Here is a 26,545-nt window from a genome sequence, read left to right as displayed (position 1 = left end):
AGAAGAAAAAACAAATACATTTTGAATTTACTTACTGGCATTTTAGTTTAATTAAATAAATATAAAGTTTTAGTAAATATTTTACATTTTAATAAATTATTTGTCTTTATATTTAATATATTTAAGACTAAAAAAAACTGCAACTTTAAGTTTAGCCTTGTGCAACATTTCCCCCCATGAGAAATGTTGCACTACACGCATGCTGTAGAGTAGTACAGCCTGTACTGTACTAAAATGACCTTTTACTACACTTATAAAGAAATCACGTTGGCTTTTTAAGAAACACTTAAAAAAAAAAAAGATGGCATTTTAGAGACTTTCCTTCCCTTTTTTTAAACGGAAAACAGTAGCAAAATATTGAAGCGCGTGAATAAACAACACCCGTGCAAACTCTTGATTAATTTGGCAAAAAGTAATCAACATTTATCTTCATGAAAATTAATTTGGTTTAATATCTCAATACAAAAAATACCCTAATCTTAAAGAAATGTATAAAGTCATCTATCTTTCTGTGTTGGCGACTCGTCAAAGGTGTACACCGCTTTCCGCCCATGTGCAGCTGGGATAAGTTCCAGCACCCCTCGAAACCCCAAAAGGGACAAGCGGTAGTAAAACGGAAGGATAGATGGATGCATTTGTATTAATATATTTGCTAGTAAAAATGAGAAGGGAAAAAAAACAAATACTTTTTTATGTATTCACTGGCATTTTAGTGTAATTTTCAATATAAAGGTTTGAAGGAAACATTCCACATTTAAATACATAGTTAGGCTTTAAATGTAATTAAATATATCACAAAAAAACTTGAATAAGGTATGGCGTACCTTGTGCAACATCGCCACCTGTGTATAAAAGTTGTACTACAACACACAAGCAATCCTGTCCTCATTATTACACTTTAATAAAATTAAGCTAAAAACAAAGCCTTACATTGACAGCTTTAATAACCTGCCTCAAGCAGAGCGCTCTTGCATTGTGTCACAGTCAAAAAGGCACTTACCTTCTTGTCAATAAAAGTGTTTTTCCCTTTTCAAATTCCTTTGCTAATATCTTACAGTGCTTTTTAAAGAGAAAATTGAACTGCTGACTTGGCACAAGAGGAGTTATTGTACAATACAACAGAAGAGGTTTCAAGCTTGAGTTTTGCAACCTAAGTAAAACTATTTTACAACAAAAACGGTAGAAAACAGTGTTTGACCGTCGGTGTGCATTAAAAATGATGTGCAATAAGTACTTAAAAAATGGTGTACTTTCTGAAGTTGTCATCTGACTGGTTCTGGGTTCTGCTTCTCCTTTCTGAGCTGCATCGCCGCCGCCGAACATTCCCGTCCCCTCTGGATGGTGAACTCGCTGGGGCCGAGCTGGATGATCTTGCCGCTCCCCAGACACTCGTCGCCTTTGTAGAGCACCGCAAACTGATACGGAATGCATCTCTTTAGGGACCTTGCTAGGCATTATAGCGGAATTCATAAAGATTACCTGTCCAGGTGTTAAAGCTCTGACCGTGTGCAAGAGTGAGATCCACACGGAGCCGTCCATGTTTAGAGTCACAGTGCAAGGAACTGGAAGTAAAAAATTAAAATAAACACAACCTCAGTCAAAACGTCTGCAGCGTTAAACAACACACTTAGCGGCATCTGGTGGATGAATCTGAAGCTGCACTCCATCGTCTTGTTACGGGCCAGTTCGGGAGGTGGGTCCATCGTTAACCAGTGAAAGCGGTCCGTTTTCATGGTGTCACGGAAGAGAGACGGGTGGTTGGTGGACGGGGCCTGAGAGAAGAAAGGGTTTAGAGACGCCACGCCCAGAAAAGTGAGCGCTATTGCTCTTGTGCCTAAATGGGTCAGCAGAGAAACTGTGAAATGTGAAAATATGCAAAACTAGAGTACTTTTGCAGCAGATAACTTGAATTTACAAATTTGCTGTCATTAACCTCCATGTAACCCGCGGCCGCAGTTTGCTCTAAAATCAAGGGTATCCGAAGGCCTTTTTGCCACCTGCAGACCGAGTTTTATTCGCAGCATGTTGTCGGAAAAAAAGAGTGAAAATGTAAGGAAAAAAAAGAGCAAAAAATCGAAATGTAATGAGAAAAATCTGAAATTGTCAAACTAATAATTAAAATCGATATTTTTAGTCGCCTATAACACTAAGTTTGTCTTTAAATATACATCATAAAATGTTTTTAAACAATTTTTTTTAAATAAATAAAAAATATCAAAATGTTCACCGCATACTTGACTTTTTAGTGCGCGGCCCTTGGTGAAAAAAGTTTAGACACCCCTAATCTAATCTACTTAAAGCTCTCAAAATAAAAAAATATAATAAAATACAAATATGAACAAAGTTTAATTAGTTTGTTAGTCATTAAAAAAAATCATTTTTTAACTAATGAATTAATTTGAAATAATAATTTTTTGACAAACAAAGTTATGCAGTTACACAATCGTTTTAAAATTATCATATTCTTATAAAGGGAAATAGAAAAGTAAAAATGTAAGAAAAAGGAGAGAAAAATCTGAATTTAATTAGAAAAAGCTGCCTTTTTCTAACTAAAAATTAATAATAACATACTTAAAACAAATATTTTTCTTTAAATATATATAATTTCTGTTTTTAACAAATTTAAAAAAATAAAAAATACCAAAATGGCCCCTGCGTATTTGACTTTTCTGTATGACGCCCTTGGTGGAAAAAGTTTAGACACCCCGATCTAAACTATTAAAAACTCTTGAAATAAAAAGTAAAACAAATAAAAATAGTTTGCTAGTCAATCAAAAATTAAAAATAATAATTTACTGACTAATAAATAAATTAATTTGAAAAAACTTCAACAATATTGAACACTGTGAAATGTGTGACTGACCATTATTATTTTCGTACAGGCAGAATGTTTTACACGCTAGGTTGTGCAGTTACAAAATCGTTTTATAATAATATTATTGTATTCCCACAGGGAGAAAAAGAAAAGTAAAACTATAAGAAAAAAAGAGCAAAACGATATATATATATATATATATATATATATATATATATATAATATCTGTTTTACTATTTTTCTTATTAAAAATAATATCAAAATGGTCCCGGCATACTTTGACTTTTCAGTATGCTGTCCTTGGTTGAAAAAGTTTGGACACCCTACCTTAAATGTTTGGAGCTTAAAAAAGCAATCTCACCACGAACACGTCGCCGGTAACAATGTCTTTGTCGACCACAAAACAGGCATCCTTCAGGCCTCCTATTCGCGCCCTCTGGCCCAGCGTCAGAGTGAACCACCCTACAGGTAAAAGGATGTCAGTTCACTTAGGCTCCGCCCAAAACCGCAGTCTAAAACAATACCTTTGTGTGTTCCCATAACACTGCCGTCCTCTATGGACACAAAGTTGCCAGGTTTAGGTTCGAGGTACTGGGGGGGAAAATGTATTCATGTGTTGGTAAGTCATTAAAAATGCCTCACATATAAAGCTTACCTCCAAAAGGAAGTTTTCAAAGTTCCTCTCCCCAATGAAGCAGATGCCCATGCTCTAAAACATTAAATTCAAGCTGCAATTGAAACATTCTCTCTGCGTGCTCTTTGTATTTCGTACCTCTTTCTTCTGTAGCACATGGTGAAAGCCGGCTTCAGCCGCCATCTTTTTCACAAATTCCTTCGTGAGCCCGGCGAGCGGGAACAAGGTTTGCCGCAAGGCATCCTGGGAGATCTGACTCAGGAAGAAGGTTTGGTCTTTGAACAGGTCGGCCCCTTTGTACATTCTCACCGCTGTCGAGACAGAAGACGGAGACGAGTCAGCAAGGACGCTTTAAATTGGTTCTGGGCCTGACTGTGGTAAATCAATTTCCTCAAAAGAAGGAATTATTCAGTATAAATTCAATATTTTCATAGCTGGATCATTAAACATTCAAATTTTCCAAATATTTTTTTTTTTTATGAGAGAACTGTACAAATGAACCCTATTATGCCAAAAAATATCGTAAGTAATACATGCGTTTTTGAACCCTGTACAGCAGAGTGATTAGTTTTTTCCTAAAAAGCCTGACGTACCAAATCAGATACATGCATTAAACGTATCATCCACTTAAGGGCAATAATTGACTTATCATAAAATGTGCCTATCAACTTTGAAACAGCAGGTATAAAAAGGTACTATAACTGTAAATTAGTCAATTTGCAATTTATTGCATTTCATGCCTTATAAATACCATCCAGCAACATACATTCTTTAGATTTTTCAAATAAATAAATGTGTTTAAATGACAAAATATAATACATTTAGAGATAAAATATACATATCCAATTTGCTGTATTACTTTGTGGTGATCACTCACTGTGTGTTGCAATAATAAATGATAGCTTTCTGATTTTTATGAGAAAAAGAAAAACAAATCAACATTTTTTAAAATACATGACGATGTTGACTTTTTGTACGTTTTTTTTAAGATGCCAAATAATTACAACATTGAAGATGCTTTGAAAATTATCAAGAATGATAATTCCAGTGACCTGAAACAGCTGGGAAAAGATGATGATGACGAATGTTCTTTTTATGTTTGAAAATAACATGATAGATCTTTTTGTGAATTGCAATATTTTTTTGTTATAAAAAAATAATATTTTGTGACTGGCTGTGTCAAGTATGATACAAATTGAAAATAAGAAGTTCATTTTTGTAAAAAAAAAAAAAAAAAAAAAGGAAAATAATAATATATATGCATATACCTAATAAGATAATAGAAGTACAGATAAAAGCTACAGAATCATATAACATATAATTGGATTGTTCTGTCAATTATTTGGTGGTTCAGGGTTTAGAGCAGGGGTCGGGAACCTTTTTGGCTGAGAGAGCCATGAAAGCCAAATATTTCAAAATGTATTTCCGTGAGAGCCATGTAACATTTTTCAACACTGAATATAACTAAATCCGTGCATTTTTAAGTATGACCAACATTTGTAGAGTATAATAAGTCTCTTATTCTTTTTAACAACATTGTTATTCTAAAATATAACCTAATAATAAAAATAATACTTCTCACCATTAATGCCACATCTTGAACAGGTGCGGTAGAAAACGGATGGTTGGATTAAAATGCATGAGAATGTTTTATAATTTGAACGTTATTTTTGAAACTGTGATTACCAGCGGAATTATTCATTACTTATCGTGTTAAGCAATGTCAGCTAAGATTTATCTGAGAGCCAGATGCAGAAATCTGGCTCTAGAGCCATAGGTTCCCTACCCCTGGTTTAAGCACTAGTCACCTTTTTACCTGCACCCTGCCTCCCGCTGTTTCCCACATCTACAAAGCAATTAGCTACAGATTACCACCTACTGATATGGAAGAGTATTACACGGTTACCCGGCATAGCTCGGTTAGGAGAGTGGCCGTGCTAGCAACCTGAGGGTTCCAGGTTCGATTCCCGCTTCCGCCATCCTAGTCACTGCCGTTGTGTCCTTGGGCAAGACACTTTACACACCTGCCCCCAGTGCCATCCACACTGGTTTCAATGTAACTTAGATATTGGGTGTCACTTTGTAAAGCACCATGAGTCACTAGAGAAAAGCGCTATATAAATATAATTATCTGAGAGCCATATGTCGTCATCAAAAGAGCCACATCTGGCTCTAGAGCCAAAGGTTCCCTACCCCTGGTTTAGAGGGTGAAATAAAATTCTTTAGTCAACGTTACACTTGTTCAATCCAATTTGGTGATGCTGCTTGAGGTTAAGCAAATCAGTGACCACGATACTAAAAACTGCGCACTTTGATTGGTTTGGTCTCATCCAGTGGCCAATGGTACTGTAGAATTTATATTTTTAAGTTTTTATAGCAAATTGTTATGCTTGAAAATGCTTAATGAACCCTTGTTTAGCCCAAAGGCTCAAAACAAGTGTTACATGTGTTCCTTATGTGGTTATGTTCCGTTTCAGACTTAGCGGTCTGAAATTTCACAACTGGGTTTTTTTTTTCTATCTTTTAAAAATAAAATTGCATTGTATTTTTGGTTACATCATTGTCAGAATATGACATAAAAATAAAGTACACACACATTCTTTAAGAACTCTTTTCTATCATGACTTGACTCTATAACTTTTTATAATTAGACTTTTTATTTTTTAACAGACCGTAATCCTGGTATTTTTCTCTGCTTTCGCTATGAAAACCGAGATCATTTTATTCTTGAGCACTCAGGAACAAGTTTTGGTATAATTGCGCAGCTTAACCACCGAACGGCACCAGAAAACAAAGCATATTTCTCAGAGCTTTGACAAGCGTAAATTCATTCGCTGAAATGCAGTAGAAACTCAACAAACTCCTGCCTGCTTTCTCCCTCATTTTAGCTCAGTGGGCACTGTAAAAGTAATATTTGTGTCTAATTGTCTGCTCTACTGAATTGTTTAAATCATTCATCAAGACTTTAAATACCCAATATTTTAGAAAATATTGCATATATTGCATTTACACATTATAAATAACAGTTGTAACTCTTAACAAAAAGGCTATAAAACAAATAAATAAAATATATTAATATAGATCTGAAGTTGTTAAAAGGCTTCAAGTGTTGAAAGTAAAAAAAAATTTAAAAAATGTTGACTTATGACACTTATAAGCAGGTCGCTTTTGGGTCCTAAGAGTAATTGTGTACAGTCAAAGGTAAACTAGACTGAATCTCATTCCTGCCGATTTAGAATAATATATACAGTAGGGCAAAAAAGTATTTAGTCAGCCACCAATTGTGCAAGTTCTCCCACTTAAAATGATGACAGAGGTCTGTAATTTTCATCACAGGTACACTTTAACTGTGGGAGACACAATGTGAAAAAAAAATCCAGGAATTCACATTGTAGGAATGTTAAAGAATTTATTTGTAAATTATGGTGGAAAATAAATCAACCATTGATGGGAGGAGGTTTTGGCTCAAAATCTCACAATACATGGCCCCATTCATTCTTTCCTTAACACGGATCAATCGTCCTGTCCCCTTAGCAGAAAAACAGCCCCAAAGCATGATGTTTCCACCCCCATGCTTCACAGTAGGGATGGTGTTCTTGGGATGCAACTCAGTATTCTTCTTCCTCCAAACACGACTAGTTGAGTTTATACCAAAATGGATACATGGATGATACAGCAGAGGATTGGGAGAATGTCATGTGGTCAGATGAAACCAAAAAATAACTTTTTGGTATGAACTCAACCCGTCGTGTTTGGAGGAAGAAGAATACTGAGTTGCATCCCAAAAACACCAGACCTACTGTGAAGCATGGGGGGGGGAAACATCGTGCTTTGGGGCTGTTTTTCTGCTGCCTAAATTATGTTGGCTAGTTATATATAAAATTGTATATTTAGCATTTTCCCATTATAAAAAACAGTTGCTATTCTTGACAAAAAGTCCATAAAACTTAAGAAATAAAGATTAAATGCAAATCAATATAGATCTGAAGTTGTTGAAAGATTTCAAGTGTTGAAAGTAAAAAATATCAATTATATAATTGCTGACTTTTGGCACTTTTATGAGCGTTTTTTTTTGTTTTTTGGATCCTAAGCGTAGTAGTGGATATTCAATCTTCAGCGTGCACAAAAGTGAATTCAGTGTAAAAATAACTATCATTTGCTTTAGAAAAAATCTGAAATAGAGTCAAGTATGGGCCCTGCGATGAGGTGGCAACTTATCCAGGGTGTATCCTGCCTTCCGTCCGATTGTAGCCGAGATAGGCACCAGCGCCCCCCGCGACCCCGAAGGGAATAAGCAGTAGAAAATGGATGGATGGATAGAGTGAAGTATAACGAGCTGAGGAACAAATAGTTAGTAACGAGGTAAAAAAAAACAAAAAAAAACGTACGGTTTCTGAACTCGAAGCGGTTTCTGAACAACACGAGGGGCAAGGTTTTGCGGGTCTGCTGGAAAACCTCTTCATCCTCCTGGGAGGTCCTCGCGTAGTGCCCGGTCGCCATTGCATCACCACCTGTGTGTCAAAAAATGACTAAATTAGCCATCGCTGAACACGTAATGCACATCTTAAAACAAAACTTACCTAGAGTTGTGATCGCATATTTGTAGAAATGATTGAATTTGATATGCTTGTTGCAGATAATGTCTGGGTTTGGAGTCCTGCCTTTCTCATATTCTTTCAACAGATTACTGCAAAGGGGCATAAATATGTCAGTAAAATGGGGTTATGATTAGCACAGAGAACCTTAACATACCTGAAAACTTCCTGCCAGTACTCTTTAACATATGACACCTGATGGAAGGGGATGTCAAGGCTTTGGCACACTCTGTAGGCGTCCTCACAGTCCTTCTCTGTCGTGCACACTCCACTCTCATCCAGGGAGTCCCAGTTTTTCATGAACACCCCAGTCACATTATAGCCTTCAAAGGCACAATTACATATTTACAAGTGATTTACACCAGCTTCAGTCAAAGTTGTCGATAGTGATTTGCCGATCGAAACTGAAATAGCGATACCGCTGATACATGGTATTTATACAGTGGTATTGATTCTCAAATCAAAATATCAATACTTTTGATAATTTAGGTTTTTGAGGTAACGTGTTAAAAAAGTAACTAAACTTGTGATTATGAATGAGGCAAATGGTCAATACTGGATGCTTTTGCTGAGCGTTACTTACATGTAACTGTTGTGCCATCTCCAGGTTAAGGAGGAGACCCTGCCCCAAGTGGAGGAGTTCAAGTACCTGGGAGTCTTGCTCACGAGTGAGGGAAGAGTGGATCGTGAGATCGACAGGCGGATCGGTGCGGCGTCTTCAGTAATGCGGATGCTGTATCGATCCGTTGTGGTGAAGAAGGAGCTGAGCCTGAAGGCAAAGCTCTCAATTTACCGGTCGATCTACGTTCCCATCCTCACCTATGGTCATGAGCTTTGGGTCATGACCGAAAGGACAAGATCATGGGTACAAGCGGGGGAAATGAGTTTCCTCCCCTGAGTGGCGGGGCTCTCCCTTAGAGATAGAGTGAGAAGCTCTGTCATCCGAGAGGAGCTCAGAGTAAAGTCGCTGCTCCTCCACATGGAGAGGAGCCAGATGAGGTGGTTTGGGCATCTGGTCAGGATGCCACTCGAACGCCTCTCTAGGGAGGTCTTTGGGGCACGTCCGACTGGCAGGAGACCAAGGGGAAGACCCAGGACAAGTTGAGAGGACTATGTCTCCTGGCTGGCCTGAGAACGCCTCAGGATCCCCAGGGAGGAGCTGGACGAAGTGGCTGGGGAGAGGGAAGTCTGGGCTTCCCTGCTTAGGCTGCTGCCCCCGCGACCCGACCTCGGCTAAGCGGAAGAAAATGCATGCATGGATGGATGGATTGCAAGTGCATTCATTTTCATTATAACACTAGTTCTTAATATTTGATTTATCTTTTAATGATTTAACATATTTCCTTTTTATGGGTATTACTGTATTTTGTATGATTTTCTACTGTGTTTCTGTTATACAAACCCCGTTTCCATATGAGTTGGGAAATCGTGTTGGATGTAAATATAAACGGAATACCATGATTTGCAAATCATTTTCAACCCATATTCAGTTGAATATGCTACAAAGACAACATATTTGATGTTCAAACTGATAAACATTTTTTTTGTTTGCAAATAATCATTAACTTTAGAATTTGATGCAAGCAACACGTGACAAAGAAGTTTGGAAAGGTGGCAATAAATACTGATAAAGTTGAGAAATGCTTATCAAACACTTATTTGGAACATCCCACATGTGGGCAGGCTAATTGGGAACAGGTGGGTGTCATGATTGGGTATAAAAGCAGCTTCCATGAAATGCTAAGTAATTCACAAACAAGGATGGGGCGTGGGTCACCAATTTGTAAGCAAATTGTCAAACAGTTTTAGAACAACATTTTTCAATGAGCTATTGCAAGGTATTTAGGAATTTTACCATCTATGGTCAGTAAAATCATTAAAAGGTTTAGAGAATCTGGAGAAATCACTGCACCTAAGCGATGATATTATGGACCTTTGATCCCTCAGGCGGTACTGCATAAAAAAACCGACATCAGTGTGTAAAGGATATCACCACATGGGCTCAGGAACACTTCATAAAACCACTGTCAGTAACTACAGTTGGTTGCTACATCTGTAAGTGCAAGTTAAAACTCTGCTATGCAAAGCAAAACCCATTTATCAACAACAGCAAGGAACGCCGCTGGCTTCGCTGGGCCCGAGCTCATCTAAGATGGACTGATGCAAAGTGGAAACGTGTTCTGTGGTCTGATAAGTCCACATTTCAAATTATATTTGGTGTCCTCCGGAACAAGGAGGAAAATAACCATCCGGATTGTTATAGGCGCAAAGTTCAAAAGCCAGCATCTGTGATGGTATGGGGGTGTATTAATGCCCAAGGCATGGGTAACTTACACATCTGTGAAGGCACCATTAATGCTGAATGGTCCATACATGTTTTGGAGCATCATATGTTGTCATCTAAGCAACGTTATCATGGACGCCCCTGCTTATTTCAGCAAGACAATGCCAAGCCACGTGTTACAACAGCGTGGTTTCATAGTAAAAGAGTGCGGGTACTTTCCTGGCCCGCCTGCAGTCCAGACCTATCTCTCATCGAAAATGCGTGGCGCATTATGAAGCGTAAAATACGACAGCGGAGACCCCGGACTGCTGAACGACTAAAGCTCTACATAAACCAAAAATGAGAAAGAATTCCACTTTCAAAGCTTCAACAATTACTTTCCTCACTTCCCAAACGTTTAAGTGTTGTTAAAAGAAAAGGTGATGTAACACAGTGGTGAACATGCCCTTTCCCAACTACTTTGGCATGTGTTGCAGCTATGAAATTCTAAGTTAATTATTATTTGCAAAAAAAATAAAGTTTATGAATTTGAACATCAGCACCTCCAAGTCCGAGTCCATGGTTCTCGCCCGGAAAAGGGTGGAGTGCCACCTCCGGGTTAGGGAGGAGACCCTGCCCCAAGTGGAGGAGTTCAAGTACCTAGGAGTCTTGTTCACGAGTGGGGGAAGAATGGATCGTGAGACCGACAGGCGGATCGGTGCGGCGTCTTCAGTAATGCGGACGTTGTACCGATCCGTTGTGGTGAAGAAGGAGCTGAGCCGTAAGGCAAAGCTCTCAATTTACCGGTCGATCTACGTTCCCACCCTCACCTATGGTCATGAGCTTTGGGTCATGACCGAAAGGATAAGATCACGGGAACAAGCGGCCGAAATGAGTTTCCTCCACCGTGTGGCGGGGCTCTCCCTTAGAGATAGGGTGAGAAGCTCTGTCATCCGAGAGGAGCTCAAAGTAAAGCCGCTGCTCCTCCACATCGAGAGAGCCAGATGGGGTGGTTCGGGCATCTGGTCAGGATGCCACCCGAACCCCTCCCTAGGGAGGTGTTTAGGGCATGTCCAACCGGCAGGAAGCCACGGGGAAGACCCAGGACACGTTGGGAATAATATCTCTCCCGGCTGGCCTGGGAACGCCTCGGGATCCCCCGGGAAGAGCTAGACGAAGTGGCTGGGGAAAAGGAAGTCTGGGTTTCCCTGCTTAGGCTGTTGCCCCCGCGACCCGACCTCGGATAAGCGGAAGAAGATGGATGGATGGATGAATTTGAACATCAAATATCTTGTCTCTGTAGTGCATTCAAATGAATATGGGTTGAAAATGATTTGCACATCATTGTATTCCGTTTATATTTACATCTAACAATCAATCAATCAAAACACAATTTCCCAACTCACATGGAAACGGGGTTTGTATACTGCTATGTTGTTTTTCAGGCCACTACTTCAATATACTACAGAGCTTGAAATAAATAACTTATAGTCTTACATTCTTCTTGCTATGAGACAAGTTATCACTAGGAACAGCAGACATGAGGTATATTTTCACCAAGTATCGGTATCACCGATACTAGCCTGAATTGGACTTTGAAAAAACAAAGTCGTATCGCACATCACGAGTTGATATTGCTCTTGTCATCGACGTCAGCAGTGTACCTAATGAACTGACTCGTGGAGGTTCGGTTCTTACCTCTTTTCTTCAGTATCAAGGCCGCAACGGAGCTGTCAACGCCGCCGGACATGGCGCACACGACGTGCCTTATAACACCCATATTTTCGAAATAACTCCTGGTCACTTATCTAAGAACGAAACCCCGCTCATTGGTCACGTAACCGGGACGGCCATAGTTGTGGTCCGTTCTGGAAAGAGGTCCGACTGGAAAGCGGAACATTATATTTTAGCTGGAAACAAACTCCGCGGGGCTGTTACACACTACTTGTGTTTTGGTGATTAAGGTCAGTTATGGTTAAATATGTCTGTATTTGGTTAGTTTACTATTTAAAAAAAAAACATGTATATTGGAAATGTTGAATTAACAATAATGTTCATTTTTACCATGTTTCAGCTGTGTCTCTGCACAGATGGGTGAGAATGTGTCTGCTGATAGTGTCACCCTGGATCTTCTGTTAGAAGCCAGGCAGACAGTCAAAAGTAGTCCTTTGGGGGTCATCAACACCCCTATGGTCCCTTGGAGCCAGACCACCTTGCCTCTCAACAAGGCTTGCAACATCCACATCAAACTGGAGAACATGCAACGAACCGGTGAGCGAGAACAAGCTCTAAATTGTAATCACGCTTTTCTACACACCAAACTACACGTTGTGTGAAGTTGGCCTTGTCTAAACTCTCCCCAAACTTGTTCTAATCATTTGCGCCCATCCATCATTACGCTTGCACCTCCTGGTACCCCAGCACCTCCAAAACCCTCAAATCTAGACTCCAAACATCCCAGAACAAGCTAGTCCAGTTACTTTTAGACCTCCACCCCAGATCACACCTCACTCCAACCCACTTCTCCAAAGTGGGCTGGCTCAGGGTGGAGGACAGAGTAAAACAACTTGCACCGAGCCTAGTCTATAAAATCCGCTACACCTCCCTGATACCGAAGAACATGTCAAACTACTTCCTTAACGTAAATGACCGCCATAACCACAACACCAGCGGGAGCTCCATAAACCACGTTAAACCCAGATTCTGATCCAACAAAGGTCTTAACTCATTCTCTTTCTATGCCACATCAATGTAGAATGCACTCCCAACAGGTATAAAAGTAAGTGCATCTCTATATTCCTCCAAAACTGCTCTAAAACAACACCTCCAGGCCACATCAACCCTTTACTAATACCCTCCTCCATTCACATCCCATCTCCCCGGATTGTAAATAACCAAATGTAAATAATCAAATGTACTTCTAATGTATTTATTTGTTCTTATGCTATCTGAACTCACTATGTTCTCTGCTGGCTGTACATATCCTACTAAGTAAGACCTACACTGTTTCAATGTCCATTTCTCTGTTGATGCAATTGTTGATGACTGAAGTACTGATATCAACCAAAGCTCCTCATCCCACCCCCCGGATTGTAAATAAATAATTCAATGTGTATACTATGATGATTAACCTGTGTGATGACTGTATTATGCTGATAGTATATATTTGTACCATGAATTGATTAACGGGCTTCACGGTGGCAGAGGGGTTAGTGTGTCTGCCTCACAATACGAAGGTCCTGCAGTCCTGGGTTCAAATCCAGGCTCGGGATCTTTCTGTGTGGAGTTTGCATGTTCTCCCCGTGAATGCGTGGGTTCCCTCCGGGTACTCCGGCTTCCTCCCACCTCCAAAGACATGCACCTGGGGATAGGTTGATTGGCAACACTAAATTGGCCCTAGTGTGTGAATGTTGTCTGTCTATCTGTGTTGGCCCTGCGATGAGGTGGCGACTTGTCCAGGGTGTACCCCGCCTTCCGCCCGATTGTAGCTGAGATAGGCGCCAGCGCCCCCCGCGACCCCAAAAGGGAATAAGCGGTAGAAAATGGATGGATGGATGGAATTGATTAACATGGACCCCGACTTAAATAAGTTGAAAAACTTATTCGGGTGTTACCATTTAGTGGTCAGTTGTACGAAATATGTACTGAACTTTGCAATCTACTAATAAAAGTATCAACCAATCAATCAATCAATCCATCCATCCATTTTCTACCGCTTATTCCCTTTGGGGTCGCGGGGGGCGCTGGTGCCTATCCCAGCTACTATCGGGCGGAGGTGGTATTATAATAAAATAATATATAAATAATAAATATTAAAATAATATGAATATAATTTATTATATTACATATAAATAAATGAAATATATATATAAAAAATATTTTTTACGGTCAAAATAACAGTCGTACTGATTTTCATTTGGTAGTAATGCACTGTAAAAAAATGGCTATAGGTCTTACGGAAAAAAACTGGCAGATCGGTCACAGGTATTTTGACAAAAACGACACTGGTACAGTTTTTACATTTTCAGTAATTCAGTGTAAAAAAACAGTAATTTTTATGGAGGTTTTTTTTCTGGTGACTGAGCTACCATTTTTTTTTTTTTCCTAAAAGCTATATTTATTTATTTTTACAGGCAAACTTGTTGTGTTTGAATTTGAGACTCCTGCTTTACAGTAAAGTTGTGACTTTTCGAATCTCTATGGGAAAGGATACTCTTTCTTCGTCCACATCCTATAGTGAAAAAAACTAAACACCTGAAATTTAGTACCTGCCGTATGTCTAACTGTCTGAGTGAAGTTTAAATGCCATCAGATGAAATATCAATGAAGAGTTGGTTACAAAATAACACCTGGAAAAGCTGAAAAGCTGCAGAAAATGACCTTTTTTAAGGTTAAAAATGAGCATAAAAGATGCAAAATTGCATGTTAATTGAAATAAATCTATGGCCATGTGAAGCTAAATTCTTCACTGGTGGTGCTGTTTCGTGGTGAAATTGGCCATTGGCGTATTTTCACTTTGGCCCTTGGAGGCGAAACTTTTGGGCACCCCTGCTTTGGACAGAATTAAATTGCATCACACACGAATGGGACCAGTTTGGGGAGACTTGTGACAAGGTGTGTGTGTTTGTGTGTGTGTGTGTGTGGCTGGGGGTGGGGGGCTGGTTATGAATAATAACACGTTAAAATTAAAACTTTATTAGTTGGGCAAAAGAAATTGCTGCAAAAATGGTTGGGGCAAGTTTGGAGAAATGTTGTCAAGGTCCCCCACGTCTAAACATGGTGCATGTCTTTTAAAATCGCAGGGTCCTTTAAAATAAGAGGCGTGGCCAATCAGTTTGCCAGGAGACCAAAAGGTGGTCATTTTGTCACCATGTCTGCTGGGAATTACGGGAGGTCGTTTGCGTACGCCTCAAAACACTACGGCTGGAAAGGCAAAGTGGTGATGCCCGAAACCGCCCCGGTGTCCAGATCCGTCCTCATACAGGTCAGAGGTCACACACCAGGCGCAAATCCCATTTTTAACGTGGTAATGTGTTTGCTTATTTCTTTGTAGGGTTTCGGGGTCGACGTGGAGCGAGTTCCCACTTCCTGTCTGATGAATGAGGTGACGCGTTGCGTTCAGGAGCACAACATGACTTTCCTGCACTCCTACGACAACCTGGATCTCATAGCAGGGCATGCCAGGTACACTGAAGGTTGGAATAACGAGGAAGAAATGCCAACGAGTCACCTTATAATTGTGCGCGCGTTCAGTCTGGGCCTGGAGATCCTGGAGGTGGTGCCCGAGCCCGACGTGGTGGTGGTGTGCTGCGGGGGAGGTGGACTGCTGGCCGGAGTGGCGGCTGCAGTCAAGCTGTCAGGATGTGAGATGAGCAGAATCTATGGGGTGGAACCAGAAGGAGGTAAAATATGGTATTTAAATCAACAGAATCGGTGCTGATGTGAATGTTGTGTTTGAGTGCAGCCTGTACCATGCACAGGAGCTTCATAGAAAAGAGGCCAGTGGCCATGGACACACACAGTGTTGCGTCAGGACTTGCACCGCCGTTTGCAGGTAATATCCATGACATCATCCTGTCTGTTGCAGTATAAAACAATGCAAAAGTGTGGTTTGTGCAGCCCTTTGAGACACTAGTGATTTAAGGCTATATAAGGAAACATTGATTGATTGATTGATTGAAAAGTGAAATTGTATTATACTAAAAATAAATAACATACTAACAAAATAAATACAGTATTTTATAGAATATTATGTAAGGTAATATAAATATTTCCAATGTATTATTTTTTTAATAGGCACATTGCACAATACTTATATTGCACATTGCAGGTAAAGATACGAGCTTATTTTCATCTGTTGTCCCAAAGTAACTGCAAATTTGCCAAAAAAAAACTCAAATATGGATGGAAAAAAACTGTACAATATTGAATACAATAAAAAATGTTACATTGTACATTACTGGGAGTATCTGTATATTTTTATTTGAAATATGATGAGTCCAAATGATAATTTGCAATAAATTTAAAGTTTTAAGCACGCAGCCTGGCCCTAAGCTCTCTTCTTAAATCATGTTCATTTTTATATTCTAGACCCGCTATCTAGTATAAGTGTACAATCCTAACACAACACATTGTATTTAAATATTTTTTAAACCATTAAGTGTGTCCTCAATCATATTAATATTTAAATGTAATAATTATGTATGGTATACGCACATCATTTTAAAAATATTTGTATTATGTATTTTTATTATATTTCAAAATATATATAACAAAAATAATAAATATTAGGGCTGTCAAAAAAAGGCTAACTCATGCAATTAATCACCCAAAAAAAATGAGTTATATATCAACATGGAGTAATTGCACAATTTAATTTGAGCGCATATGTTGTTTACCTCAATGACAGATGAAAACCTAAAAGGCAGAGCAGGTTGTTTTATTTATGTATATATATATATATATATATATATATATATACAGTATAGCTGAGATAGGCACCAGCGAATAAGTGGTAGAAAATGGATGGATGGATATATATATATATAAAATTGACTCACATTGTCCATAAGATGGCAGCAAATCTGCAGAATTCAGAGGCCGGCTTGGTATTTAAGATTATGATGAAATTGGCCCTAGTGTCTAAATTTGACTGTGAATGTTGTCTGCCTATCTGTGTTGGCCCTGTGATGAAGAGCCGACTTATCCAGGGGCTACCCCGCCTTCCGCCCGAATGCAGCTGAGATAGGCTCCAGCACCACCTCTTCGCAGGGCCAACACAGATAGACAGACAACATTCACACTCACATTCACACACTAGGGCCAATTTCGTGTTGCCAATCAACCTATCCCCAGGTGCATGTCCTGGGAGGTGGGAGAAAACCGGGGTACCCGGATGGAACCCACACAGCCACGAGGAGAACATGCAAACGCCACACAACCATTTTTGTAAGGCACATGCACTAACCCCTGTCCCACCGTGCTGCCAGAGATAATACATCCATCCATCAATTTTCTTCCGCTTATCCGAGGTCGGGTCGCGGGGGCAGCAGCCTAAGCAGGGAAGCCCAGACTTCCCTCTCCGCAGCCACTTTGTCCAGCCCCTCCCCGGGGGATCCTGAGGCGCTCCCAGGCCAGCCAGGTATCATAGTCTTCCCAACGTGTCCAGGGTCTTCCCCTCGGCCTCCTGCCGGTTGGACGTGTCCCAAACGCCTCCCTTGGGAGGCGTTTGGGTGGCATCCTGAGCAGATGCCCGAACCACCTCATCTGGCTCCTCTCGATATGGAGGAGCAGTGGCTTTACTCTAAATTCCTCCCGGATGACTGAGCTTTTCACCTTATTTTTAAGGGAGAGACCCGCCACCCGGCGGAGGAAACTCATTTCGGCCGCTGGTACACGTGACTTTGTCATTTCGGTGAAAACCCAAAGCTCATGACCATAGTTGAAGATGGGAATGTAGACGGACAGGTAAATTGAGAGCTTTGCCTTCCGGCTCAGCTCCTTCTTCACCACAACGGATCGATACAGTGTCCGCATTACTGAAGACGGCGCACCGATCCGCCTCTCGATCTCACGATCCACTCTTCCCTCACTCGTGAGCAAGACGCCTAGGTACTTGAACTCCTCCACTTGGGGCAAGTTCTCCTCCCCAACCCGGAGATAGCACTCCACCCTTTTCCGGGCGACAACCTGCTTTAGATACTTTGTTACTTTGTATAAAACTATTACCAAGTTTTGGGCAAAATATGTGCATTCACGTTAATGATTTATTTGACAATAAAAGTGCATGTGTGTCAATATGATTGGGGTATTTTTTAAAGTTAATTTCAATTATGCACGCAAGTAATTTACTGCGATTGATCAGGATTAATTAAAATGCAAGTGATTAATCTGATTAGGAATTTAAACATTTGACAGCATAATTTTACAAACATTTGATTTTAATTATAATTTTACTCAGAGTATTCCTATTAGGGCTGGGCGATATTGGCTATTATTAATATCGCGATATTTTTATGTCATATTGCGATATACGATATATATAACGATATTTTGCCTTGGCCTTGAATGAACACTTTTTTATTTATTTATTTATTGATACTTTTATTAGTAGATTGCACAGTTCAGTACATATTCCATACAACTGACCACTAAATGGTAACACCCCAATAAGTTTTTCAACTTGTTTAAGTCGGGGTGCACGTTAATCAATTCTTGATACATTAAATCACAGCAGTGTGATATTATGTGTCTACATTAAATCATTCTTCCTAATACTGCATTAATATACAGTTGTGATCAAAATTATTAAACCCCCCCCACAATTTTGGTGTTTTAGCAAGTTGGACATTTATTCCGTATTTTGTTTATAGTCATATCAAATAAAAATGTGTCAAATAGACAAATGCAACTTAAATTGTAACACTGTATTTTACAAAATACCAAAAAAGGACATTTTTCTTAATATCTCATTGACAAAATGATTCAACCCCCTAGTTACATGCATATTTAGTATTTAGTAGAACACCCTTTGGCAGTAATGACATCCTTCAAAGGTGATACATAACTTCTTGCAAGCATCTACGGGTATTTTAGCCCATTCCTCTTGGGTAAAGGCCTCCAGTTCATTCATATTCTTGGGCTTGCGTGCTGCAACTGCCTTCTTCAAGTCCCACCACAGCTTTTCTATAGGATTTAGGTCTGGCGACTGTGAAGGCCACTCCAGAATCTTCCAGCCCTTCTTCTGCAACCACTCTGATGTTGATTTGGAGGTATGCTTGGGATCGTTGTCCTGTTGGAAGGTCCAACGTCTCCCAAGCCTCAGCTTCGTCACTGACTTCATGATATTTGCAGCTAATATATCCTGCTAGGAAATAGAATTCATAATGCCTTGAACGCGCTGGAGATTCCCGGTACCTGAGGCAAAGAAACAGCCCCAGAGCATGATTGACCCCCCACCATGCTTAACAGTAGGCCAGGTGTTCTTCTCTTTGTAAACTTAATTTTTTCTCCTCCAGACATAACGTTGATTCATAGGCCCAAAGAGTTCCACTTTTGCCTCATCACTCCATAGAACAGTTTTCCAAAACCTTTGGGGTTTGTCCAGATGATTTTTGGCATACCGGAGTATATTTTCTTGTGCCTGGTAGTCAGAAGTGGGGTGCGCCTGGGAGTTCTGGCATGGAGGCCTTCATCTCGTAGTGCGCGCCTTATTGTCTGGGATGAAACCTGCGTTCCCCCCTCTGCAATGTCCTGTTGTAGTTCCTCGGCTGTTACCCGGGGGTTTTTCACCACTGTACAAACACAGCATCCTCTTTCTACCACGCCCAGGTAGTGTTTCCACTGTGCCTTTAGCTTTAAACTTGCGAATTATGCTCCCAACTGTGTCTCTTGGAATGTGTAATGTCTTTGCTATTTTCTTATTTCCATATCCTTTCTTATGAAGAGAAATGACCTCCTCTCTCTACTTCTTTGACCACTCCCTGGACTTCACCATGTTGCAAATACACCATTGACCATCTACAAAAAGCTGAGCATCACAGTCTTTTTCAAACAGTTTAATTGTTGCTCGTTATGGTTCTAATCACATCTACAGGTGTTTTCAACACCTGATTGAACAGACCTTATTCAAATTATGTTCTTAAGAGTTATGATCTTCAAGGGGATGAATAATTTTGTTAATGAGATATTGAGAAAAATGTCCTTTTTTTTGTATTTTGTAAAATACAGTGTTACAATTTAAGTTGCATTTGTCTATTTGACACATCTTCATTTGATATGACTATAAACAAAATACGGAATAAATGTCCAACTTGCTAAAACACCAAAATTGTGTGGGGGTTGAATAATTTTGATCACAACTGTATGCTACTTTTAAACTTTCATGCAGAGGGGGAAATCACTAAGTCAATTGACCAAAACTGTATCTATTAAATCCTCTTCATTCTCTCACGGGTGACTTTTTAAATGAAAAAACAAATTAATAGTGTTGCTACTTTTTTGTAGTAACACTTCGGCTGCATACTTTGCATGTTGCTCTTGTCTGCTGAATATCTTCCCACTTGAAGCCAAACCACCGCCAGATGATGGATCCCCTGCTCTTTATTTTGGGCATTTATTATTCTTCCTCCATTTGTGATCAGTTTTGCACCTTCTCTCTCTTATATTGTCACAAGCTCCGCTCTGCTTGCACGACCTGACTCAGCTAACGTTAGCCATGCTGCTACCTCTTTGCTCGGCGAGAGCGTGTGACACTAGACGCGCGACAGTATGTGACGTATGTAAGAAGGCGGGCTTGTTTTACGTCTCTGTGAGAAGGAGAGACGAGAAGGAGTGAGAAGCGCCAGTAATGTAATGCCCGCAGCTAAAAGCAACTTTGTGAGAACATATAATCGAATATTACGATATAGCTAAAGCTGACCAACACGCCGGACTGTAGTCAGCTGGAGGCGTGTCTTAATGAAATTAAACAATGGATGTCCGCTAATTTTTCTCAACTTAACGCCAAAAAAAGGAAATGCTGATTATCGGTCCTGCTAGACACCGACCTCTATTTAATAATACAACTGTAACATTTGACAACCAAATAATTCAACAAGGTGACTCGGTAAAAAATCTGGGTATTATTTTCAACCCAACTCTCTCCTTTGAGTCACACATTAAAAGCGTTACTAAAACGGCCTTCTTTCATCTCAGTAATATCGCTAAAATTTGCTCCATTTTGTCCAGTAACGCCGCTGAGATCATTATCCATGCGTTTGTTTCGTCTCGATTACTGTAACGTATTATTTTCGGGTCTCCTCATGTCCAGCATTAAAAGATTACAGTTGGTACAAAATGCGGCTGCTAGACTTTTGACAAGAACAAGAACGTTTGATCATATTACGCCTGTACTGGCTCACCTGCACTGGCTTCCTGTGCACTTAAGATGTGACTTTAAGGTTTTACCACTTACTTATAAAATACTACACGGTCTAGCTCCATCCTATCTTGCCGATTGTATTGTACCATATGTCCCGGCAAGAAATCTGCGTTCAAAAGACTTCGGCTTATTAGTGATTCCTAAAGCCCAAAAAAAGTCTGCGGGCTATAGAGCGTTTTCCGTTTGTGCTCCAGTCCTCTGGAATGCCCTCCCCTCCGGGTAACAGTTCGAGATGCTACCTCAGTAGAAGCATTTAAGTGTCACCTTAAAACTTATTTGTATACTCTAGCCTTTAAATAGACCTCCTTTTTAGACCAGTTGATCTGCCGCTTCTTTTTTTTTTTCTCCTCTGTCCCCCCCTCCCTTGTGGAGGGGGTCCGGTCCGATGACCATGGATGAAGTACTGGCTATCCAGAGTCGAGACCCAGGATGGGATGCTCGTCGGGACCCAGGATGGACCGCTCGCCTGTGTATCGGTTGGGGACATCTCTACGCTGCTGATCCGATTCCGCTTGGGATGGTTTCCTGTGGACGGGACTCTCGTTGCTGTCTTGGATCCGCTTTGAACTGAACTCTCGCGGCTGTGTTGGAGCCACTATGGATTGAACTTTCACAGTATCATGTTAGACCCGCTCGACGTCCATTGCTTTTGGTCCCCTAGGCGGGGGGAGGTTGCCAACATTTGAGGTCCTCTCCAAGGTTTCTCATAGTCATCATTGTCCCTGGCGTCCCACTGGGTGGGAATTCTCCTTGGCCACTGGGTGTGAGTTTTCCTTGCCCTTATGTGGGTTCTTCCGAGGATGTCGTAGTCGTAGTGGTTTGTGGAGTCCTTTGAGACATTTGTGATTTAGGGCTATATAAATAAACATTGATTGATTGATTGGTTGATATAGTCATTTTCTATATCGCACCGAGACAAACCTGCGAAATATCGTTTATATCGATATATCGCCCAGCCCTAATTCCGATACAATATTTTAACCAGCTGAAATGTGTAAAAGCATTAAAACACAAAGCAGTTAACACCACAGCTTTAAAAATACCTTAAAGACTATAACACTGGTACACAAGTGTGTTTCTGCAAGTACACGTGGAGCATTTAAAGGGACTGCTCGAAAACGGACCGAGATACACTTTAGCGTACCCGAGTAAATCCCAAGTCCTTCATACCTTTCAGGCACGCTGCCCTACGAGCTGTGCCAGCGTTACGTGGAAGGAATCGTCCTGGTGAGCGATGACGACATCAAGGCCGCCGTGTCCGCCCTCTACAAGGCAGGTCTGGTGGTGGAGCCGTCAGGCTCCGCAGCCTTTGCCGCCATCGCTTCCAACAAGATCCCCGAACTTGAAGGGAAGAACGTTGTGTGCATCCTCAGTGGCGGGAACATCGGCAAAGACGAGCTTGGAAACTTCCCAGACTGACAAGACGAGTCTGCAACTCAATAATGGAGTCAACAGTAAAATTAGAAATAAAAAAGTTTAGTTTTTTAATACAGTTTTTGCATTTTTGAAGCACATTAAAATGATGGTGCTAGATGTGTCCATTATTTAGAGTGACGCTTAAAGAGAACACTATATGGAGAAATGAATGTTGCAGCTACATGACATCTTTAATGGCCATCCTGCATACGACCGCATCCAGAAGACTCCCGCACTTCTCCTCCTGAGGGCTGACTTTGTACAGCTGGAAACCAAGATGGGGATATTAGGAAGAACACATTAGCAATGAAATGTGCGTTATTCCACCAGGGCACCTTTTTAATCTTTGCATGGTCTGAGAGCGAGGACATGTCGTCCACTGGAACCTGCTGTCCGTCCACTTTGGCTGTGATGTCTGACACAAGATGGGATTCCTCTTTCTTGTGGACCAGGACCACGAGGACTGAGTCGTCACCGTCCGAGACCCCAAATTTTTTGAAGGCATCACTAATCTGTCAGGGCAAAATTTACTTTAAATGTGTAGGCAAGTAAATAGAGTAAAAATGTGATTTTTTTTTTTTTTTACATTAAATTACGCTGACAATTTCATAACATTTTAATTTCATAGTTTAATTTACCATAAGTGGGTCTTGAGTTTTTAAGCATTACATTATCCAGCACTGAATTGTAAAACCCTGTATTTTAATAAACTGAATTTTTAAGTACACAACTTTTCCTTACAATTTTTATATAATAAAATAAGAGCTAATTTGATATATATCATAAGCAAAATGTTTGCGTTTAAAAGTTCTGTTTGTTAAATTCAGTTTGAATAAATTCAGAGCAGAATTATTTGTTGCTTCAAAACTCAAGACCCATTTCCGGTAAATATCATTTAATAAAATTATCAGCATAATTTGACGTAAATGTGTTCACAAAATTCAAACGCAATAAAATTGGTTACATGAATTCCAAATTGATTTTAAACATATATGGAGGTTAATTTGTGGCCATTACGAAATCTTATTTTGACACAGAACTTATGCGACAGATTTTTTTTAATTTTAATTTGGTGCAGTGATTTTTTTTTTTTTTACATCATATTATGCTGAACATTTAATTGTTTTTAGTATTTATTTTGATTTCATAATTTCTGTTGAAATTTTTCTGCACTGAATTGCAAAACCTTGTATTTTAACCAATTACATTTTTAAACACTCTAATTTTGATCACAATTTTTATACGATACAATTGTTACCATAATTAGATTGAAATTGTGAGAAAAATTAAAGATTGTTAAATTCAGTTTTAAAAAATTCAGAGCAAAACTGTGTTGCTTCAAAACTCAAGACCCACTTTCAGTAAATTAAATGAAAATGTTATGAAAATATCAGCATCATTTGATGTAAAAAAAAAAAAAAAGAAAAACATTTTGACATTGAACTTATGTAACTGAATGTTTAGCATTTAAATTTTGTGAAGTGATATTTTTTTTACATGAAATTATGCTGACAATTTCATATATTTTTAATTTATTTTGATTTTATATTTCCGTTTTATTTACTGGAAGTGGGTCTTGAGTTTTTAAGCAACAACCCTGTATTTTACCAAACTGAATTTTTGAACACACAATTTATTTGTTTCAAGAAACTGTCAGCACAATTTGATTGAATTAATGAGCACAATGTATGTGTTTACATTTTTTTTGTCCAAATACAGTGTGTAAAAAAAATTCTGTGGATAAAGCTTTGTTTCTTCAAAACTCAAGACCCACTTCTGGTAAACAAAATGAAATGAAATTCAAATTTAATGAAATTATCAGCATAATTTGACATAAATATATGTTCACAAGATTTAAACGCAGAAAATTCAGTAACCCATCCAGCCATCCATTTTCTACCGCTTATTCCCTTTGGGGTCACGGGGGGCGCTGGTGCCTATCTCAGCTACAATCGGGCTGAAGGCGGGGTACACCCTGGATAAGTCGCCACATTCATACCATCCATCCATTTTCTACCGCTTATTCCCTTTGGGGTTGCGGGTGGTGCTGGTGCCTATCTCAGTTACAATCGGGCGGAAGGCGGTGTACACCCTGGACAAGCCGCTACCTCTTCGCAGGGCCAACACAGATAGAGAGACAACATTCACACTCACATTCTCACACAAGGGCCAATTTAGTGTTGCAAATCAACCTATCCCCAGGTGCATATAATATCCATTCAAAGTTAACTTTACAATGGTAATTAATCGAAAACAGTAAAACATAGAGGTTAATTAAGGTTCTTGTTAGAAAAAAAAAAGTTTGACACTGGACTGATTTTTTTAAAATTTCCATTTAATAAAACTATTTTTATAAATACAATTATTGCTAGCAATTACATTGGATTTTAATGTATTTTCATTTCATTATTTAGTTTAATTTACCAGAAGTGGGTTTTAAGTTTAAAAGCAACACAGGTTGAGATATTTTTTTTCCCCCTCACGGAGTAAGCATCCGACGCTCGGTGGCGGCCGGTGGGAGGAGGCAAGAGAGTCCACAGCTGCAGGAGGAACGACGCAAACTCTCCGCTCATGTCTACGGTAAGAGCCTAATGTAAACAAGGAAACACCGGCTGTGTTTGTGTTGCTAAAGGCGGCCGCAATTCACCGCTTCCCACCTACATCTTTCTTCTTTGACGTCTCCATTATTAATTGGACAAATTGCAAAAGATTCAGCAACACAGATGTCCAGAATACTGTGTAATTATGCGACTAAAGCAGACCACTTATTGCTGTGATAGGTGGTGGATCAAAGTGTCTGCCACAATCTGTGACGTCACGCGCACGCGTTATCATACCGCAACGTTTTCAACAGGATACTTTACGCAAAATTTAAAGTTGCAATTTAGTAAACTAACCCGGCTGTATTGGCATGTGTTGCACTGTTAAGATTTCATTATTGATATACAAACTATCAGACTGCGTGGTCTGTGGTAGTACGTTTCAGTAGGCCTTTAAAGTACACACTTTTAAAATGTAGTGTTTGAAAAACAACAAGAAATATTGCAGAAATATTCGTTGCTTCAAAATTCAACACTCACTACCAGTATATTGAATGAAATAAAAATGTGATAACATTGTCAGCATAATGCAAATAACATATAAAAAATCAGTTCACTAAATTCAGGCTCAAAAGGTTGTCGCATACATTCAGGGTTAAAAAAAGCTTTCTTAGTTAAGGCACACGTGAACCTCCATAAAATAATAAATGAAACAAGCCCCTAGAGGGTGGGGGGGTTGCCCACATATGCGGTCCTCTCCAAGGTTTCTCATAGTCATCATTGTCGATGTCCCACAGTGGTAAATTTTTCCTTGCCCTTATGTCGTTGTGGTTTGTGCAGCCCTTTGAGACACTTGTGATTTAGGGCTATATAAATAAACATTGATTGATTGATTAATTGAACTTACATTATTAGTTGGGGACAGGTTAAAGATTATCTCGGAAAACTGGCTTCTCGTCTTCATTTTACCAGTTGTGTGTAAGTGGACGGCCTTATTAGCAGCCACCAGCACTTGGAAGGGACTGAGCAGCTGCAAATAGTCAACATATAACATTACACCGCGCTTATTTACACAATTATTACCAAGTAAGTCTCCTCTCGGTGTGCGCTTGAACTCACCATGGTGGGGTTGATCAATGCGCCGGTTATTTTACCCTCCACGGCGTTTTGTCTCAGCTCGGCGGCATTTTTGACATCTTTGAAAAGTATCTGGGTCACGGTAAGGTCGGGGAAAAGCTCCAGTTCATGAGAAAAATGCATGTTGGTGATTTAAAAATAAGACATTAGAGGCGGAAACGCTCCACATAGCATGCGAACAGGGGGGCTGCGTCCGGGGGACTAATAACACGGTAACACCGGAA

General features: G+C 39.8%; 3 protein-coding genes across 7 annotated transcripts; 1 reads left to right on the top strand and 2 right to left on the bottom strand.

Annotated features, from left to right (window-relative positions):
• Positions 1 to 877: 877 nt before the first annotated feature.
• trmu (tRNA 5-methylaminomethyl-2-thiouridylate methyltransferase) lies at positions 878 to 22,572 on the bottom strand. Of its 3 annotated transcripts, XM_061914456.1 has the most exons (13): positions 22,399 to 22,572; positions 15,779 to 15,885; positions 15,538 to 15,686; positions 8,202 to 8,367; positions 8,030 to 8,136; positions 7,838 to 7,960; positions 3,588 to 3,760; positions 3,471 to 3,524; positions 3,340 to 3,406; positions 3,177 to 3,277; positions 1,628 to 1,772; positions 1,480 to 1,562; positions 878 to 1,415 (listed from the first exon to the last, which is right to left on the bottom strand). In XM_061914456.1, the coding sequence occupies exons 4-13, from the start codon at positions 8,342 to 8,344 to the stop codon at positions 1,263 to 1,265; spliced, it is 1,149 nt and encodes a 382-aa protein (XP_061770440.1). In that variant the 5' UTR covers positions 8,345 to 8,367; positions 15,538 to 15,686; positions 15,779 to 15,885; positions 22,399 to 22,572; the 3' UTR covers positions 878 to 1,262. The 3 variants fall into 3 exon arrangements, with proteins under 3 accessions (XP_061770440.1, XP_061770439.1, XP_061770441.1); XM_061914455.1 differs by lacking the exons at positions 15,538 to 15,686; positions 15,779 to 15,885; positions 22,399 to 22,572 and adding an exon at positions 12,006 to 12,191; XM_061914457.1 differs by lacking the exons at positions 15,538 to 15,686; positions 15,779 to 15,885; positions 22,399 to 22,572 and adding an exon at positions 8,628 to 8,873.
• srr (serine racemase) lies at positions 12,186 to 22,759 on the top strand. Of its 3 annotated transcripts, XM_061914461.1 has the most exons (7): positions 12,186 to 12,271; positions 12,382 to 12,578; positions 15,110 to 15,291; positions 15,361 to 15,491; positions 15,561 to 15,709; positions 15,772 to 15,861; positions 22,406 to 22,759. In XM_061914461.1, exons 2-7 carry the CDS (start codon positions 12,398 to 12,400, stop codon positions 22,645 to 22,647), a joined length of 975 nt encoding a protein of 324 aa, XP_061770445.1. In that variant the 5' UTR covers positions 12,186 to 12,271; positions 12,382 to 12,397; the 3' UTR covers positions 22,648 to 22,759. The 3 variants fall into 3 exon arrangements, with proteins under 3 accessions (XP_061770445.1, XP_061770442.1, XP_061770444.1); XM_061914458.1 differs by having other exon boundaries at positions 15,361 to 15,709; XM_061914460.1 differs by having other exon boundaries at positions 12,206 to 12,271; positions 12,398 to 12,578; positions 15,361 to 15,709.
• tprkb (Tp53rk binding protein) lies at positions 22,684 to 26,545 on the bottom strand. Its single transcript, XM_061914462.1, has 4 exons — positions 26,304 to 26,545; positions 26,092 to 26,214; positions 22,980 to 23,156; positions 22,684 to 22,909 (listed from the first exon to the last, which is right to left on the bottom strand). Exons 1-4 carry the CDS (start codon positions 26,442 to 26,444, stop codon positions 22,823 to 22,825), a joined length of 528 nt encoding a protein of 175 aa, XP_061770446.1. The 5' UTR covers positions 26,445 to 26,545; the 3' UTR covers positions 22,684 to 22,822.

The sequence above is a fragment of the Nerophis ophidion genome, linkage group LG10 (genome assembly GCF_033978795.1).
Source record: "Nerophis ophidion isolate RoL-2023_Sa linkage group LG10, RoL_Noph_v1.0, whole genome shotgun sequence".
In the NCBI taxonomy this organism is placed as follows: domain Eukaryota; kingdom Metazoa; phylum Chordata; class Actinopteri; order Syngnathiformes; family Syngnathidae; genus Nerophis; species Nerophis ophidion.
The sequence above is the reverse complement of the archived record's forward strand: the minus strand, read 5'-3'. Positions and strand labels throughout refer to the sequence as shown.

Bases quoted from the DNA above. Each gene is read 5' to 3' on its own strand.
- srr (XM_061914458.1), top strand. From the start codon at position 12,398: ATGGGTGAGAATGTGTCTGCTGATAGTGTCACCCTGGATCTTCTGTTA. The intron at 12,579-15,109 runs GTGAGCGAGAAC...TTAAAATCGCAG, and splicing joins GGAGAACATGCAACGAACCG to GGTCCTTTAAAATAAGAGGC. The intron at 15,862-22,405 runs GTAATATCCATG...CATACCTTTCAG, and splicing joins ACTTGCACCGCCGTTTGCAG to GCACGCTGCCCTACGAGCTG.
- tprkb (XM_061914462.1), bottom strand. From the start codon at position 26,444: ATGCATTTTTCTCATGAACTGGAGCTTTTCCCCGACCTTACCGTGACC. The intron at 23,157-26,091 runs GTAAGTTCAATT...TTGCCCTGACAG, and splicing joins ACCTGTCCCCAACTAATAAT to ATTAGTGATGCCTTCAAAAA. The intron at 22,910-22,979 runs GTGCCCTGGTGG...CTTGGTTTCCAG, and splicing joins ACCATGCAAAGATTAAAAAG to CTGTACAAAGTCAGCCCTCA.
- trmu (XM_061914455.1), bottom strand. From the start codon at position 12,087: ATGGGTGTTATAAGGCACGTCGTGTGCGCCATGTCCGGCGGCGTTGAC. The intron at 8,368-12,005 runs GTAAGAACCGAA...GTGCCTTTGAAG, and splicing joins CTTGATACTGAAGAAAAGAG to GCTATAATGTGACTGGGGTG. The intron at 7,961-8,029 runs GTAAGTTTTGTT...TTTGACACACAG, and splicing joins ATATGCGATCACAACTCTAG to GTGGTGATGCAATGGCGACC.